The 17,678-nt window shown below is 37.2% G+C and overlaps 1 protein-coding gene across 4 annotated transcripts in view; it reads right to left on the bottom strand.

Annotated features, from left to right (window-relative positions):
* Window positions 1–2,486: 2,486 nt before the first annotated feature.
* Window positions 2,487–17,678, bottom strand: part of LOC139450511 (protocadherin Fat 1-like) — a 247,276-nt gene continuing 232,084 nt past the window's right edge. For 3 of the 4 annotated variants that reach the window (XM_071232241.1, XM_071232242.1, XM_071232245.1), the window contains 4 exons: window positions 16,301–16,819; window positions 14,323–14,451; window positions 6,157–6,177; window positions 2,487–4,381 (listed from right to left, as the gene is read on the bottom strand). In XM_071232241.1, the coding sequence (XP_071088342.1) occupies window positions 3,624–4,381; window positions 6,157–6,177; window positions 14,323–14,451; window positions 16,301–16,819 (1,427 nt within the window). In that variant the 3' untranslated portion in view covers window positions 2,487–3,623. The remainder of the gene's footprint in view (window positions 4,382–6,156; window positions 6,178–14,322; window positions 14,452–16,300; window positions 16,820–17,678) is intronic. The other variant, XM_071232243.1, reaches the window with a different exon arrangement.

Below are 17,678 nucleotides of genomic sequence, written 5' to 3'. Positions count from 1 at the left end.
TGAGTAAATATGGCTTAACGACGCTTTTAGCAATATTCCAGCATTATATCAGTGGGGGACACCAGAAATGGGCTTCACATATTGTACCCATTCAACCTGGGTCTTCAGCAGGACGAGTGAACGCTCTAACCACCATGTTACCCAACCACCCCACTTTTCGGAAATGAGTTGAGATCAGGAATAGTATGAGTATAAGTATAAATAATATTTTACTACAAAAACATGGTTTTTTGAGTTATGTCGTAATGGGCTGACATCACAATGCTGTTCAAATTACCTCCCTTATGATATAACATATTCTTGGTGCCATCATTCTTTGATTACTGTCAAATAAAACACACTGAAGTCAAAGAAAACATCCGCTGCTGCTTTTCCCCACCATGTTCGTCCCCAGGCAACGCCGATTCCATTATCGCGTAGTGCAACCAACTCGGTAAGCAGTGTTTCAAACATTTGTTAACTGATGCCAAGATGTAGCTACTCTGCATCACTTTTTTTGTTGTTAATAAATTGGTTAAGGATTCCCTTTTGCAAACTTCATTGTAAAATAAAATCACGACATCTACATAAGATCCATAGACTTTTATTTTTGCATTCAGCAAAATGCTATATTACAATTCTTCTCCAAAAAGTCACTGGGAGAAAATGTACAAATGATAAGAAAAATAATCAGCAAGAGCATAACATCATAAGGGTATGTAGGCATACTTACTACACAACAAACATTCATTCACATTCAACAATAATGTCATGATCTCCTGGAAGCGACAATAGTCTATTGACAATGCTGACAGCATATATAAGAAAAAACAACCATCGTGCATTATTTTCTTACATTTTTCGTTACCTACTTAACAGATTGTCAGTTGACATCTTATTTTTAAACTGACTGAATACAGGTGGGAACACAATTATAGTGACTAAATCACATTTTGATCTTGATTAAGAAACATGCATATTTGAAATATCAACATCCATACAAATCTTAAGGAAGATCAGGGTTTTTTGTTGAAAGAACACTGGATATAACTTAAATAAACAAGAGATCAATTTGATTTGGTGAATGGCATTAAACATACATTTCTCTCATAAGAAAATTCACAGTGTACTACATCCTTAATTATGTTTATGGCCCATAAAAAGCAGTGCTATAAAAATAACCCAGAGGTAATGTAGCTCAAATGAAATGTTGGGAATCTTCTTGCAGATGTATACAAAAATACAAATAAAAGCATTAACTGAATGTTTCTCAGTTATCAAAGGTTAAGGGGTCATCTCTAATGTCATAAGTATATTTACAAATGCTGCAGAGTATACCCTCAAAACAGCTTTAAATTGCCATGCAAAATGTCCTGCCAAATATGGACACCAGGCGCATTGGCATGTTAAAATTCTATGAGCATGTTTCCATGACAACTTCAAGGATAATCTATCCAAATTAACAGTTGCATAGTCCCAGCAGTTTCCTAAGGTTGTGCACACAATGTTAAACAGAATCCTTGTGGCTATGTTTTAAACAATATTTGAAAAAGATTGTACACATGATTTCAGCTCTAAAAACACATTGTTTCAGAAAAGCATATACACATTAGATATTATACTTCATAATGATTCATGGGTTAACAGTCGCGTAAAAATAGATAAATGTTTGAAAGTACTTACAAAAAAGTGAAGAAGCCCATTCACTGCCATTTCTAGAACCACCAGAATTCTTGAGACTATAACCTTCTGTTTGGGGGAATAAATGCCAACAACAACCTCTAACCAGACTAAAATACCTTGCCACTAGCTCACAAAATGAGGAATCTAAATGCAGTTCCACTCTAACGACATTAACTCTGGCTAGAGAAATCTGTAAGTCCTTTCAGCTACATGAAAAAGAAATTAATAACCACTTCCAATGATTATTAATATTGAACCTCAATATTAGCCAAATAACTGCTTGACTATTTTATTATAAGAAACATGGGTGTTAGTTCTCACAAACATATGCCAACACCAGGAGGTTGGTTCAGCACAAAAAAACCATACCATTTCAACATGATATGTACCAATTGTATACACTCCTTGAGGTATCATAAACTTACTATAGCATTAGATGTTAATTTGATCTTCTAAATCATTTACAAGTATTTCGGGAACACTCCCATGGGCTATACAGCATATAAACAAATATTATGTCCCAGTTGAAATTCAACACAAGAAGAAATATATAACATATGCTACGAATGGAATGTAGGTCACTGTGACCTATTACTATCATACATAAGTATTCCAATAAAACATCCACTACAACCATAGCAAACAGAAATTTGAAGGAAATCAAACATTTCAGTGAAAATGCCAAACAAATCGCCTTCACACTGACATTGATGTTATATATAGGTCACCTACGGTTCCAGAGACCTAAAGGTACGCTTCACAACTTTTGTTTTCTGGCCATAGGAATACTGAACGACATTTTCAATGTGATTCCCATCTTTCAATGTGATTCCCATCTTTCAATGTTTACAAGACAATATTATCATTCATGTGATAGTTCAGCATCACAGGCATTATGGTTTGGAGACGTTAACACTGGACAACATGCAATGACACAAGCTCATGTGAACCTCTGGGTCAGATGAGATAAAATTGAGATGTTTCTTACAAAATCAATACAAAACAACCCACAAAATGTTGAAAAATATATATTTTGTCATGGCCACACATGATATCTCATAATCCAACAAATTTGTTAACAGTTTCTCAAGTAAATATGTCAAACAATGGGAAGCTACACTATTGTTACATCAATATATGCTATTTACTAGCAGAAATAGTTTAAAGAAGCAGAATATGAAAATATTATCTTAGCAAGTACTTGTCAACACTACTTGCTTATCACTGAGTTCAGACAAGAACATTGCTATCACTAACATATATTCACAATGTGTTCACAACCAAAGAAACGACGTGAAATAAAGTGTGCAATATTGGGGGATGTTATAATAATGAAATCATTCTGAATGCGTGCATGAAATGTTTAAAAAAAATATCAGTTTGTAACATGGAATAGATGTTCACAAATTCCAAACAATAATGTTACCTGACTAGTCATTCCCATGTGCAGGTTCAAGCCTCCTCATACTGGAATGTCCTCATAACATCTGTACTTGATCAACATAATAACCATACTTCAAAATATTTGAATAGAATATAACAGAATATCTAGGTAATCTTAATGAAGTGAATCATATCAAAGTCTATGCACATCAGCTACATTCAGCACCATCACAGCTAGACTAGTCTCTTTGCAGCAGCCATCAGATGTTTTAACCCCAACATCACACATCCGCTGTCAAGTACATGATACATGACTTCTAAACTGAGATAATGCATTAAGAACAAACATTGCATTCTTTGCACAAACTGTAAACACTCAATGTTATTTTCTACTGGCACACAATTTTATCTAAGTAAACAGTGTAAATAACATCAGTCCACATTAATGATGTGTTTCTAAGACATTTGGCAAAGAACAACAATATCTGAATCTGCAGGAAATAAAACGGATCACAACCATGAAATGTTAGACATCAGATCTAGGAAATGACAATTGAATGTTTGTTCGAAAGATCTGTTCACACTTGTGTGTGGAGATGGGCAGCTAGAAGTCTTTGTGAAGACTGGTCTTCATCACCACTATCCTCACTCTGGTTAATTTCACTGTCTTCTATTTCACACAAATATGCAGAAATATCAGAACATGACCCATTAGTTGATGTATAACCACCAGCCGAGACACTCATGTCATCCATTATTGATGCTGCTGATCTGTTATGATCTGTATTATATTCACTCCTTGTAGTGTAACCTGGAGCCAAATTACTTCTTTGAGGACCAACATTCTGGTAGGCATAGTGTATGACGCTGTCGTTATCATTATCATCACTGACATTACTATTGTCATCATCAGTTGGGGGGTCAGGCCATCCATCTTGCTCCATCTGTCCACTAAAGCTGTAGTTTGGTAGGTAGTGATTTGGATGATGAGATACTTGAAGACTTTGAGGTAGTTCGTAAGTGTCGTCCATGTCACGCAATTCCAAGATTTGTTGATAGTTGGGATGGTCTGCATAGCAGGGAGGAAGGTCATCTTGGTCATCTATTTCAAATTCATTTTCTGCATACTCTGAATCTCCAACATATTCAGAGTCTTCAACATATTCTGGCTCATCAGTCACTGTTCCTGGGTCAGGTTCAATGTTGCTAATATGGATGTTGGAGTCATTGCTGTTGTTACTGGAACTTGGGGAATCTGGGACTTCCTTAGATGGTACCTCACTGATATTGGGGAGAGATGGCCTTGGGGCCCAGTCTGATGTGTCCCAGTGATAGCCTGAAAACATACAATGTGAATCAGTAAAAATATAGATCCATGCACCAAATGCAGAGGACTAAGACTAAAGTCAAACCTCTAATGCACACTTGAACATGAAAATTTGTTCTCTAGAATATTGCTATCAAATATTCAAGTTGTTTTCAGTTCTCAGATTGTAACATAGTCCTCATTTCTGCAGCTGTCAGCTAAATAGTACTATTAGAAATGTAATGTCAATTACATGCATGTAGTTGGTGAGTTCAAGCATAATCTAAAGCCAAGGTATGTCAACCTTGTGGTGGTACCTTGGGTAAGCCTGCAGTCAATATACTCACATGCAGTAATTGCATGCGATTAGTTGTGTTACTAGGGATACTTCCTATCTAGCAACACCTTGAAAACCTTGTATCTTTTTCACCAGAGTTTAGTCTTCAGAGTAAATGGTCAGATATCAGCGATTCCCATAAAACTCTGATTTTGGACTAGTGGCTAAAGATGCAATAATGATCCACACCACACAGCAACTGATACAACCTTTCACCAATATTTCAAGGCAACAGTTTAAGTAATATGTGAAAATAACACCACAAGGCTGTCGCTAACCGGACTTATGAAGAAATAATGTTGTAACGCTTCAACTTTAATTGGTGATTAACATGTATGATGAATTAAAAAAAAAGGTGGTGACAAAACAGATGTGAAAATAACCCCATAAATATTAGTGCCACAGCAAAGCAGCTCACCTATAGTCAACAGTTTAAAATGTCAACAAAGGCAGCCACAAACATGATGCTTAGAGAACCAAAAGAACTTTGAGAAAGTTTACCCTGTAGTGGCCATAAACGTTTTTCAGTATGTACTCAATATCATTATTAAAGGATCATGTAGTTATGTAGGGTGTCAAACATTAACAACATGAGTATGTTGACAATGTGATAAATAGTTGTTTATGCCAATGTCACACTCATTTTAGGTAGAATACATACTGAGAGAATTGACAGCATGGTCAAATCATGGAAAAAAGTTAAATCAAGGCCAAAATTGAAAATGTCATATAAAGCAGACCATAGAGGTGAAGCCCAACTAATACTGATTCCTACCTTCCACTACACTAATTGCTGGAAGAGGATATGGTAATGTATTAACTCTGATGTACTTACTTGCCTATTGTTGTCACAGAAACAATACTGTATACACATGAACTGAATGAGTGCAAACAATAGCTATCCGAAGCTAAGACATGTTCAAAGGTGAGTAGACAGTTTGGAAGAGAATAACAAAAAGTGGCAATTGTGCACTCAACATAAGAAAACACAACGGATGCACTTGGTGTAATGAAATACTACTAGAGAAATGATGGGATATATGCTAAACATAACAATAAGAAGAGTAAATTATTTTTTTAGCATTCAAACCACACGAACAGGAGGAAGTACTTCCTAAAACTGTGGGAATTTGAAAACCTATTATCTTATTTTAAGATGGAAAATATCCATATTAATATTCAGACTGAATGAGCCTTATTGCTTCACATACATACAAGATGTACAGAAAACATGCATTCAGGACATGCATAAAAGTAAACTAAACAACTGGTTGTTACTTTGTATCATATCATTACAACTATTTGGCAGAAGATTTAGTTGCCAACAATACAAATGCAGGACATGATAGAGATGTTGTCAATGGGGTCACTGATGGTTTGCTCCCTGGCAGATAGAGAAATAAGGACAAGACTATACATTCATGCACCAGTATAACACAGATCACGCAGGCAGCACGGCAATGTCTACCTTTTCTTTTCCCACGTTTAGCTGGAGAGAAAGGTAAGAAGAAAATGAGAAACAATGTAGATTCATGGGCCCAATGATGTCTTGGTATAGTTCTCTATTACCTGAAATTGTATGACCTGAAATTGTTTGACAAATACTTGACAATTCTTATACAATGGAACCAGAGAAAAATGTTTTCAAATACTTGCAAACTCAGAAGCAACCCTTCACCATAATCTCTTGGAAGGAACCAGAAATCATTACATACAGCCACACATTTCCAATGTGATAGCATCACCTTCAGTTTGGTGAAGTAAGTTGCCACCATAATCACCAGATTTAAGTACCGGTACAGTCAAATCTCATTAATCAGACATGGTTGGTTGCATTTGATTATGTCGGATTAATGAGTATGTTACGAGAGATAAACGAAATTAAACAGTATCAATGTTCGATGATTGAAAATTGGACAACTACACGATAAATAACAAGGCAAACACATTGTTGTAAAAAAATTAACAATGAAATATTCAAATTGTTGTTACATTGTTAGTGGAATATGTTTTCTAATCATGCAACCTCTAATACTTCACACAAAACTACTATCAACTGATTCCAAATACTTTTGAAAGTCTGGAATGGAAGTTTCCAGTTTGAAACGAGTACCGAAACCAAGAAAGCTGCTTTCATTTCATTGATCGGTTAAAGTTTGTGAAAGGTTGTTCTGAAGTGACATGTAATGGGATGTCCTCAGCTGTAGCCAGAACTTGTATCTGATTTTATGAGATTAAGGTAATCTACGCATGTGATTTTTTAAAGCAAGCTTGCTCTGCAGCAATTGTAATTTGCAGCCAATAAGTCGACTCATTTTGTAGCTAAAGACGGGACTGTGTACTCACGGGTAGATGACTACATAGTACGGTGATCACGACCTGATTAACGAGACTGATTTATGAGTGATTTTGGTAATTTGTTGCAAATTAGGTGTGTTGGAGTCGAGTGCGAGACTGTTGGATTAACAGGTTTAAATAGCACTAATTTAAATGGTTCTTATCATTTGTGTTGGATAAAGCCATTCTTCGGATTAACAAGACTTGAGTGTACCTTGCTTCTAGCTAACATGACGAGAAATTAAATGGCATTTCAAGTCTAATGACATTATTCTAGTTTTGAAAAACATGGCAAAGCAGCACAACTCTAAACCAGAAAGTCCTATGCTTCTTGCTATCTTACTAGTATGCTTTATTTGTTATTTAATGCCACAATTGGCAATATTCCAGGTACATGATGGCAGCCTGTAAATAATCGAGTCTGCCCCTGATAATTCAGTGAGATATTGCGAGCAATGATCCACGCCGTTGGGGTTGGATGACCACTAAATCATCGAAACTGACCACCCAAACCATTTGGTTGCCTTGATCAGCATAGGTTGCTGGAGACCAATTCTAACCTGGAATCCACATGGGCTTTAGCTACCTTAAGGGAGCACAAGGCTCTGCCTTCTCCTGTTCTGTCTGACACTGCCCGCTTGTGATCATCAGCTCATTTGCTGGATGATGCAACTGGGAATGATGCAAGTCTTGGCTTCTGTCTGTATTGGACTTCGGGAACTTTCATACAGTTTGAATACATATTTCTGAAGTTGTTTTTCACAAGTTTCATAATTATTGTCTTATAGTGAGGTCGGAATAATTGTGTAAAGAAAGTAAGTACTAATTCACCGGATAGACACAGGCAGAGGATGATGAAAACAGAAATGCATTGGCTATTTGGAAGATGTTTTGATACTGTGCATTGGGCAACATGAAGATTCAATGAAGTTGACTTGTGTAAGTAATATTTACAATAGTGAAATGGCTTGGTCTTACTGCCTGAAGATAAAAACTAGCTGCTTCAAGGTCTTTGAAAGGCATTTAGAAGTGATACACATAAGGAAGAGAATATATGGATGTTAACTTCTTTATTATGAGAAACACATTGTTTCGGATCAACTTCTTTATTATGTGGAACTTAACGTTTCGTTTCACCAGATGAAGGAGTAAGCATATACCCCGAATTGTTGTGTTCCTCATAATAAAGAAGTTGACATCCATATATTCTCTTCCTTAGCTGCTTCTCATTGGTAAAAGAGAATCAAAATTATCAGTATTTTACTCATCATAGAAAACATTTATGTAGGGAGGCCCTTTTCAAAGTTGATTGTTCTCAACTGTTTATTAGGTTACAAACTTCTTTGACCCCCCCCCCCCCCCCCCCCCCCAAAAAAAAAAGAGAAAAAATATATGTAAAATATGGGCTGCCTGCCCACACTATTTTTCCAAAATTCAAAAAGTCATTGTTTGAGTAACATTTTTTTTTTAAAGATTAGGATATTATTTTGCTTTTTATTGTGTGCTGACAGCCAAAATACAAGATTTATGGCACTGATGTAATAGATGTAGTCTTCTTTAAATTAGTAGCAATGATACCTAATGTTTGATAATTCTTAGGAATAGGTGAACCTCTATTACATCAGTGCCAGGATATACCCAAGGGAAACAGTGGGTTTTGAAATTTAGTGCTACCCTCGATAATTCGATCACAGTCGACTCCATTTAAAGGTAAAATTCCTGACCCATGAAACTGGGTGTCCTTGAAATCTTCCTGGGTTGAGAAGTTCAGGACTGCCGTTAACTTTTGAATTGCCTAATCCCTTGGTAGACCATAGGATCAAAATGGTAACTACCTTTCAAGGTTTGTAGCTGCAGACCTTTTCCAGTCAAGGTGGGAAAGCTACTAGACTTGAGCTGCCACCACTGGCTCGAGGCTATAGATGTTCTGCAAGATAGTGAAAGTGCTCCATTCCTCAGCAGTAATACCAAAGTAATTGAGAGCTTACAGCTTGGATACGTCAGCCATTGCAAGAAGGAAAGCTGTTTTCCTGGTCGTTTAAAGTGACGAAGGCAGAAACAAAGTGGTTCCAATAGAGGTTCCAAGAGTGATGAAAAAAACAGAGTGAGGTTCCATTTGGGGTTAGTGCGCAGAGAACTGACGTCCTCAAGCAGAAACAATCTCACAGATGGTTGAGGACGGGACGATCTCCAATCTTTAACCCGTCATGCTGTAGAACGGTATACCCTAAATGTTCCTTTGTCTGAGTTGGGCAATGAGGTGAAGATGGAGACGAAAACAGCCAATATGAGCACTGTTGGGGAGGGGGGCTTGTATGTCAATTTGTTGAGCTTCCAGGTAAGTGACAAGGCCTCATTGTGCATGGTGTCCAGTCTACCAAATCACATTAATGTGTAGTCTCAAGCATTAAAATCCAGTTGACTTGTTTCCTTGTCCCTGTATGTAGGCCACTACCGTAGTGTTTGTCATGATCAGAATAAATGGTCCTTACACTCGAATGCATAAAAATTGCTCTCATCTTGAGACAATTTATGTGCAGATTGTTCTCACCTGATCTCCATGGTCCTTGAAACATGGAACTGTGCATACAAGCTCTTCAGCCCAAAACCGAAGCATCCTGGTCAGTACAGATGGGGATGCTCCATTTGTGGTAAGACGAGGTGTACACATGCTATAAACCAATTTATGTAGGGTCCAACATCCATGGTTTGGCAGTTTAAAAAAATCAAATTCCTGCAGTCCTGTTAATGGAACGGGCATGGGCATGTTTGGTGATCTGATCGACTTATATATTCAAAGTTGGGGGCACTCATGCATGCTGTAGGTTAGCCTACTTAGCCGAGGGAGTGGGAGCTTTTCCTCACTCCAAAGTCTCTTGAGCCAGTCTTTAGCTTTGTTCATGATTAAATTGCCATAACTATGCCAAGGAAGCATACAGTGGTGGTGAAAAGACTCCAATACTCTACGAACTCCAAACATGTGGGTTACTGGTTCCTCATCTCCTGGCATTAATTGGGGGAAAAAATTATTTTAATTAAGCCCAAAGTGTCCTGCTTCATAATCTATAGAGGGTTGTAAATCCATCTCTGGGAATCAATAGAATGGCAAACATCACTCCACTCTTGAGTCCGATCCTAGGTCAGAAGGACCTTCTCCCGAACTGTAACTTAATGTAACTAAACCGACGGTCCCCAATCTTGAACATTAACAGACTGTAACGTATAAACCTGAACCATCATTTGAATGAAGTCTGGATCCATCAAATATGGAATGGATTCATCATATAATTTCCCACTGGGCATTGTGGCACTCACTGGCCGCTTCCTAGAAGGCCTGGTTGACATATTAGCTGAAGGGTTGGAGGCAACTGGTTCCATGCTCTGGTCTTAAGTTCCATGCAAAGGCCATTCCCTCTGGTCAAATTGTAATGTCCTGTGCCCATGGTGCTCACGCTGCTTCCTACATTGTCAACAACTTCCGTGACTCATGATTATGCCATCCATCATAATTGTGTTGATGGCTAGGAAGGAATACTTCCAAGGGTCCCTTGGTATCTGACCGTTCGCGATCCGAACGAGCAGCGAAATATTATTGAGCTGTCCCTGTGCAGATCCTTCGGTCACTGACCAAACAACCCAAGCAAGAGGTGAAATCCAAACCAGCTGTTTGTGGGCACTTCCGTGCAGATCCAACAGTACCCAACAGTACCCACACCAGCAATGATCAAAATGTTTGGCATGGATAAGACAGTCACCTTTCAACAGCGATCTGAACTGGTGCTCATTAAGCCATTCGGTCACTCACAAACTCAAATGAATTTGCACTGATACTGTGTGCAGTGCCCCTGATGGTTGTGAGACAGGTTCTGTGTCGACACCTTGAAATCATACTTCAGTGGGACTGACAGCTGTTTGCATACCAAGGTCATACTAATACTAATTGGTTCCCCACTCATGGCCTCTTAGTGTTCTTTAAATCTACCACCATGGATAAAATCTCTTGTGAAAGTGGTGCGCGCTGGAAGCACCAGGCGTAGTCTGTACGCTTCTCGTATCTGCACTGCCTGCAGGATGAGTGAGGGTTTCCACAATCTTAAAGTTATCACACTTCTAGCTAACGGACGAGAGAGACGCCATCTTGACCAACAACATGTTATCACTTGGCAACTACGTGTTTAAGGTTCAAGGCAGGATAATAACTATATTGTCTCACTAGAATATGTTTACTGAAGATACAAATTGATAAATACGGTGAGAACTTTTATGTTGACACAAGCACACAGGAAAGAAGTGAGGTTTCCCATCTTGCACATCTACAAGAATGAATGATTGAGTTAAGATTTTTAGTCATATTAGCAGTACTTCAGGCATATTGAGACCACAACAAGTTCTACATTAATAATACCATATTTTCTTGAGTATAGTGCGCACTTTTTTTCCAAAAAACACAGCTGTGTAGAAGGGGGTGCGCATTATACACAAATTAATGAATTTTGATGTTTGGAAAGACATTACCGTGAGCACGTAACACCGGAAAAACCATGTCAACAAATCCATACTGAAGTACGCAAATTAGTCATGTAATTACACTGTCAGGTTATAAAAAAGTGTTCTTTGTATATCTGGACTTATGTTTGTAACTTGTTTTATTAATTTTATTAAAAATTCCTTTTAATATAGTTTTAATTAATTTCGGCGAAATCGTGTGTGAAGCGATCGGAAGATCGCACAACTCACCGTTATTAACGGCACTCACAGTCAGATTACCGCTATTGAGGCCTTGAAACAAACTTTAGTTGACAGAGAATGGATACATATATCATATATGCCATACTGTGACTCGTTAAAAGTCATATTTGTTTTTGTTGGACGATTCTATGTCAACACGTAATTTCTTGCGATCACGTGCACGGGAGCCTTGATGGTGACTGGTTCAATGTAAAAATGAACACCCGGCAATAGTGATCAGCTGCTTCACTTAGGGTTATTATTACTTTAAATATGTTTAGTAAAAGCTGCATCTAAATTAAAAAGATATTGGAATATATTATTCCTGATAAAAAAAATAGTTTCAGATACAATTTTTGCCGATCCTTGCATTAAAATCCTGTAAAGTTATATCATTGGGTGTGTCTTGACCGAATCACTGGTAGATTCCAAAAATAACGTGTGTACAGCTGATTGCTGTGTCCGGCTTAGTTTACGAGAAAATACACAAGGTAATCTCAATCCCTGGATATAAAACAATGCCTAGCAGAACAAAAAATACAATTTAAACAGTAAATCAACATGTCTGGTGATTTTTTATCTCAAATTTTGAATTTGTACTGACCAAGTTTCTCATCACCCGTTCGTTTGCCGGACTGCGCAAAGGGGTACGGTGTAATTTCTTTTTTGCGCTTGGTATTCAAATTTTTCTTTTTCAAAATATTGAATCTGCTACAGGGGGGTGCGCACTATACTCAAGAAAATCTGTTAAATACATTTAGACCTGGGATCCGGAATATTCTTTTGCCAATTAGATGTATGTATTTGGCTCACGCTACCTCTTTTTTGACAATTACTGTTGGACATTCATGTATCAATAAAATAATAAAAGAACAAAATCAAGAGTCACTTTCATAACATGTACCATATTTTCTTGAGTATAATGCACACTTTATTGTCTATGAAACACACCACAATAAGTTTTCATGTCTTTTCCTCAATACAAACAAAAAGCCTCAACACCGGAAATACCATGCCAACACATCCGTACCGAATTACTCACATTATACTGTTATTATACTATCTTCTTATTAAAAGTCTTCATTGTATACATAGACTTATGTTTGTAATCTATTTTATTAAATTTATTCAACATTTCATTCAATATTGTTCACATAAACTTCGGCGAAATTGTGTGTGAAGTGACTCCCTGTTATTTACAGCAACCACGGTCAGATTACCGATATTGATACCTTGAAACGAACTTTAGTTGACAGAGAAGGGATACATATTTCACATATGCCACACTTTGACTCATAAAAAGTCATATTTGTTGTAGTTTGACTAACATTATGTCAACATAACGTTTTCACCAGTCCACAGGGACATCTCAACTATGACGGGTCAAATTGTTCAAACATAAAAAATATACAGCAATAGCAATCAGCTGTTCCAAAGTGTGACTCTTATAGTTATTATTACTTTAAAAATATATGGTAAAAACTGCAAGGAATATATTATTTCTGATAAAATAAGAGTTTCAAAACAAATCTTACGATCATCAAAATTCTCCTATGTCATGTTTTTAGCCAAATCCCTGGTAGATTGGTAGAATATGTGTGTATATGTGATTGTCATTTCCGGCTTCCTTCACAGAAAATACACGCAGTAATCTATATTACTACATATAAAACAATGCCTAGCAGAACAGGAAGTACAATTTACATGCTAAATCATCATGTCTACTGATATTTTATCTAAAATTTCATATTTTTATTGACCAATTTAAGTTTGTTATCACCTGAATTCCCTGAAGGCATATGATATAGTTTCTACATCTCACAAAATGATGTTGACTGATACCTCTCGGTAACCACTGCAAGTCATGTATACACTAACAACAAAAACACATGTCAGTCTGGCTGCAGCTCTCCTCATCGTATGTCCTTTGTTATAACTAGTCTCAGGTTGTAATGTCCGGCAAGTACTTTCTCAAAAATATCCGGGACAAATTTTAAAAAGTTTGGTTTGCACTTTTTCAAATCTGACAATTTACAGTCACAACTGGATAATATGGGTGCACAGACTAGTTTCTGGATCCCTGAATGAGACTACATAAGAATCTGTCACCAAAGGGTCACAACATAACTAGACTAACACTGGCTTATATATTAAACTAGCATGTAACCACAAAAAGATATCATTACACATAAAGCATGAGCAAGAAGCCTTGGCAGCAAGATACAATTACTTGCACAACGAATAATGGTGGACAGTAAAGAGGCCTTTTTTTGAAAATCTTAAAGACTTTTATACCATAATCACAGCCAAAATGCAGGATTTATGGCACTGATATAATAGGTTTATGTATTTGTGAGAATTATACTGATTAAAATAAACTTCTCAATAAACATCAATTCAAATTCAAATGCACATTCATAATTAAGCTGCCCCATCCCTACTTGGCTGTTTATCAACAGACATTTAACAACCTGCATGGTCCTAAAAGATTTATGATACAAAATTTGATTTGTATCACTTTTATTACAATGGTATACATTTTTATTCAAAGACAGGTTGTTTGGCTCACCATTCAGGTCCTCTTCACTCTCTGACACAGGCAAACTACTGTAGGAACTAGCATCCTGGCGCTGGAGTCCACACTGTGCAACAGGCACCATCATGCCAGGCATTGACTTTGTCACTTGTTTTTTGTCAACTGCAAGTACAATGATGACACATTCTTCAACATTATCTACTTTGAAGGCAACAGGTTTGTTTTTCTGTAGATTAGTTATGTAGACCTTATTATGGGGACAAATGTGGGCAAAGATCTGAACAGATAACACAAAAATATATTCTAAAAATTGATTTCAACTCCATGAACATAAGTTGAGTTCAATATTTTACTTGACATCCTTCTATAACTGCTGGGTAATGCTCTCATCCATCCTAAGTGATCACAGTATATATCTCCTTTCTATTATGATTAACGTGTTGGACACATTCACCACCAGAATTGGCATCTGAGAGTCGATGAAGACCTTGTGTGAGTGAGCCATCAGAATAAGTAAGCGAGTTTATAGAGAGTGTGTGAGGTGGTCTAAATGCTGCTTTGGACAGTATTTTAGGTATATCATGCTATGTCAGCTCACTGTGGAAAGAAAGAGGCCAAAGATATGGAGGTACTAGGCCAGTGCCACTTTAGTAAAAAGAAGCAAGCATGGTCATGGTGCTGATAAACCAGTATCATAATCCATGCAATCAGGGGTTCAAACTCATGGTAGGGTTCTGGCATAATTGACCCTTACACAGCGTGTCGTAACTACTATTGCACACGAAGTAAAGAAATTGCACGTCTAGCTTTAGCAGGTGCCTGTCAATTATCATTGCATTTGAAGTATAAACAAAATATTCTGAATCACAGAATCACATGCTTGACAGTGATATAAAATGCAAATTTGATGGACGTTTCAAATAGCAGTTGGAATTTGAAAAAGCCATAAATAGCTTGCTTACAATGGCTGCTGTTGTGGCCTTGATTAAAAATGGATTCAAATCTCTTCAACACCTTCAGGTGTCATCATGTTGATAAGAGGCATGTGAAGTTTCAGCTTTATTGGTTCAGTGGTTTCTGAGAAGAATTTTAGGATGGATGACATGATTTCTATGGGACCAGGTGAGTTAAAAAAAGAAGGGTAAATGCAGTCAAATGTCTAAGCTGGATCAAAATGAACAAGCGTATAGTCAATAAAGTCATCTATATCCCCCGCCCATTTTAACACATTATGGTCCCAAACAAGGTAACTGACCCAACATTTCTCTTAGCCCATGTCAAAAAAGCTGCAATAGAAATTCTAAAATAAACATTTTTAAAACTCCTGAATATCAAATGGCACCAGTTCTGTATGTGCTTTATATATAGACATGCAATATTTGGCAAGGACATATCTAACAGTTTATTTGTTATACTCAATTAGTGAACCCACCCTATCTTAAAACTTAAATCCACCTTGTTGCCATGGAAATGTAACAAATAAAAAATTATAAAAGTGCTAAATATCAAAGGCACCAGTTCAGTATGTGTCTGGTAGACATGCAAAGTTTTGTTAGAAAGTATTGAATGGGTTTTGAGTTATGCTCCGGAAACGAACTCTACCCTATAGAACCTAAGTCCAACTTGTTGCAATGGAAACATACAAAATAAAAATTTATAAAATTCCTAAATAGCAAAAGGCACCAGTTCAGCATGATTCTGACAGACATGCAGAGTTTCGTAGAGAAATATTTAACGGTTTCTGAGTTATGCTCCGGAAACGATTTCGGGACGCACGCACGGAACCCATTTCAATAAAAATATGCCACAAAACATATGTCATCCTGTATACACAATATTTTCAATATGGCTGCCCTAATGTTTATGTTTAAAATTCACTTAAAATTCTGTTTTCCAGAGACACCAAAGCTAGGATCATTAATGCAAAGTTTCAGCTTCATATACATTGTAGTTTCAGATGTAAAAAATGTGGATTGGATTTAATTACTATGAAATAAAAAGAATTTCTTACCTTCTGAGTAATTCTCCAAAATATTAGGGTACTCAAACTCCCATGGCTGTTTCTGAATGGAATCTGAATCAGAGGGTGCATTAGATCTTGGTGGCGGAGGAAGAGTTGATGGAATTACTGGACTGCTTCGGTGTGAAGACTGGAACGTCTGCAGGTATTCTTGGAATGTTGGGATGTTATGTATACCTGTTGTTTCCAACTCATCTGCAGCACTGCCATAGTTTCTGACAGTGTCAAAGTTGTTAAGTGTGTTGAGTGAGTCATGTGTACTAGGAGTGTAGGAGGCAGGTCTTGTGGGCACAGGGGGAGGCTGTGGTGTGTAAGTGTGAACAGCAGCCATATCTGGGTTGCTTAACTTGCGTTTCATCTCATGTTCTTTCATGCCATGATACTGAATCTCATCATCTCCGCTTGCAATGCCAGACGTGATGTTGTTCCTTCTACGTTCTCGCTTTTTTCTCCTCCACATGCGACACATGACAAAGATGAGCACGATGAAGATAAGTCCAGCTCCAACACCTGATAATGAAACAACAGAGTATTCTAAACAATACTTGCAATCATAAGCAGGCAAAAATAGCAATGGACAATAGTTGTGCTTATTGCTTAGTGCTCAATGAGCTCGTAGCTTGGACATTTGGTAAATGTCATTTAGGCAACAGGTTGGATATGAAGTTCATACGCTGAAGCTCATCTGGTTACACACTCAACCACTAAAATATAGTGCTACAACACTCTAGCTCACCTGACATATAGTCAACAGTTTAAAATATCAACAAAGACATCCATTAATATAAATAGCTTTCAAAATCAACTCTCAAAATATTTTAGCATACATTTCCAGGACTATTAAAAAGATATGAAACAATAAATAGAATTATGAAGAGATTTCAAACTTGGCAAAGTAATGGCCACAAATAGTGTCTTTTAACTAGAAAAGTGTTTGCAAGTACTTGTAAATATAGTGAGTGAATATGGTTTTACGCCGCTTTTAGCAATTATTCCAGCAATATCACGGCGGGGGACACCAGAAATGGGCTTCACACATTGTACCCATGTCGGGAATCGAACCCGGGTCTTCGGGGTGACGAGCGAACGCTTCAACCACTAGGCTACCCGACCGCCCCACTTGTAAATAGAGAAGCAGACACAAATATCGTTACATAATAGCATGCATTTACAGAGTGATATCATTATCTTCAGTTTGGTAAAATGCATGCCTATGACCTCATACCAGATATTTTTTAAGTCTCCATTTACCATCATGAAAAAATTGTGGTTGAATGATGACGGTTGGGGAAAATACATGTCATATGCAGTGACAAACATTACCTCAAATTACATTAAAATACCAGCTGATTGGTTTAGGAGCGGACAA

This window comes from Haliotis cracherodii, unplaced genomic scaffold, assembly GCF_022045235.1.
Source record: "Haliotis cracherodii isolate W230 unplaced genomic scaffold, xgHalCrac1.p SCAF_8, whole genome shotgun sequence".
Lineage (NCBI taxonomy): Eukaryota > Metazoa > Mollusca > Gastropoda > Lepetellida > Haliotidae > Haliotis > Haliotis cracherodii.
The sequence above is the reverse complement of the archived record's forward strand: the minus strand, read 5'-3'. Positions and strand labels throughout refer to the sequence as shown.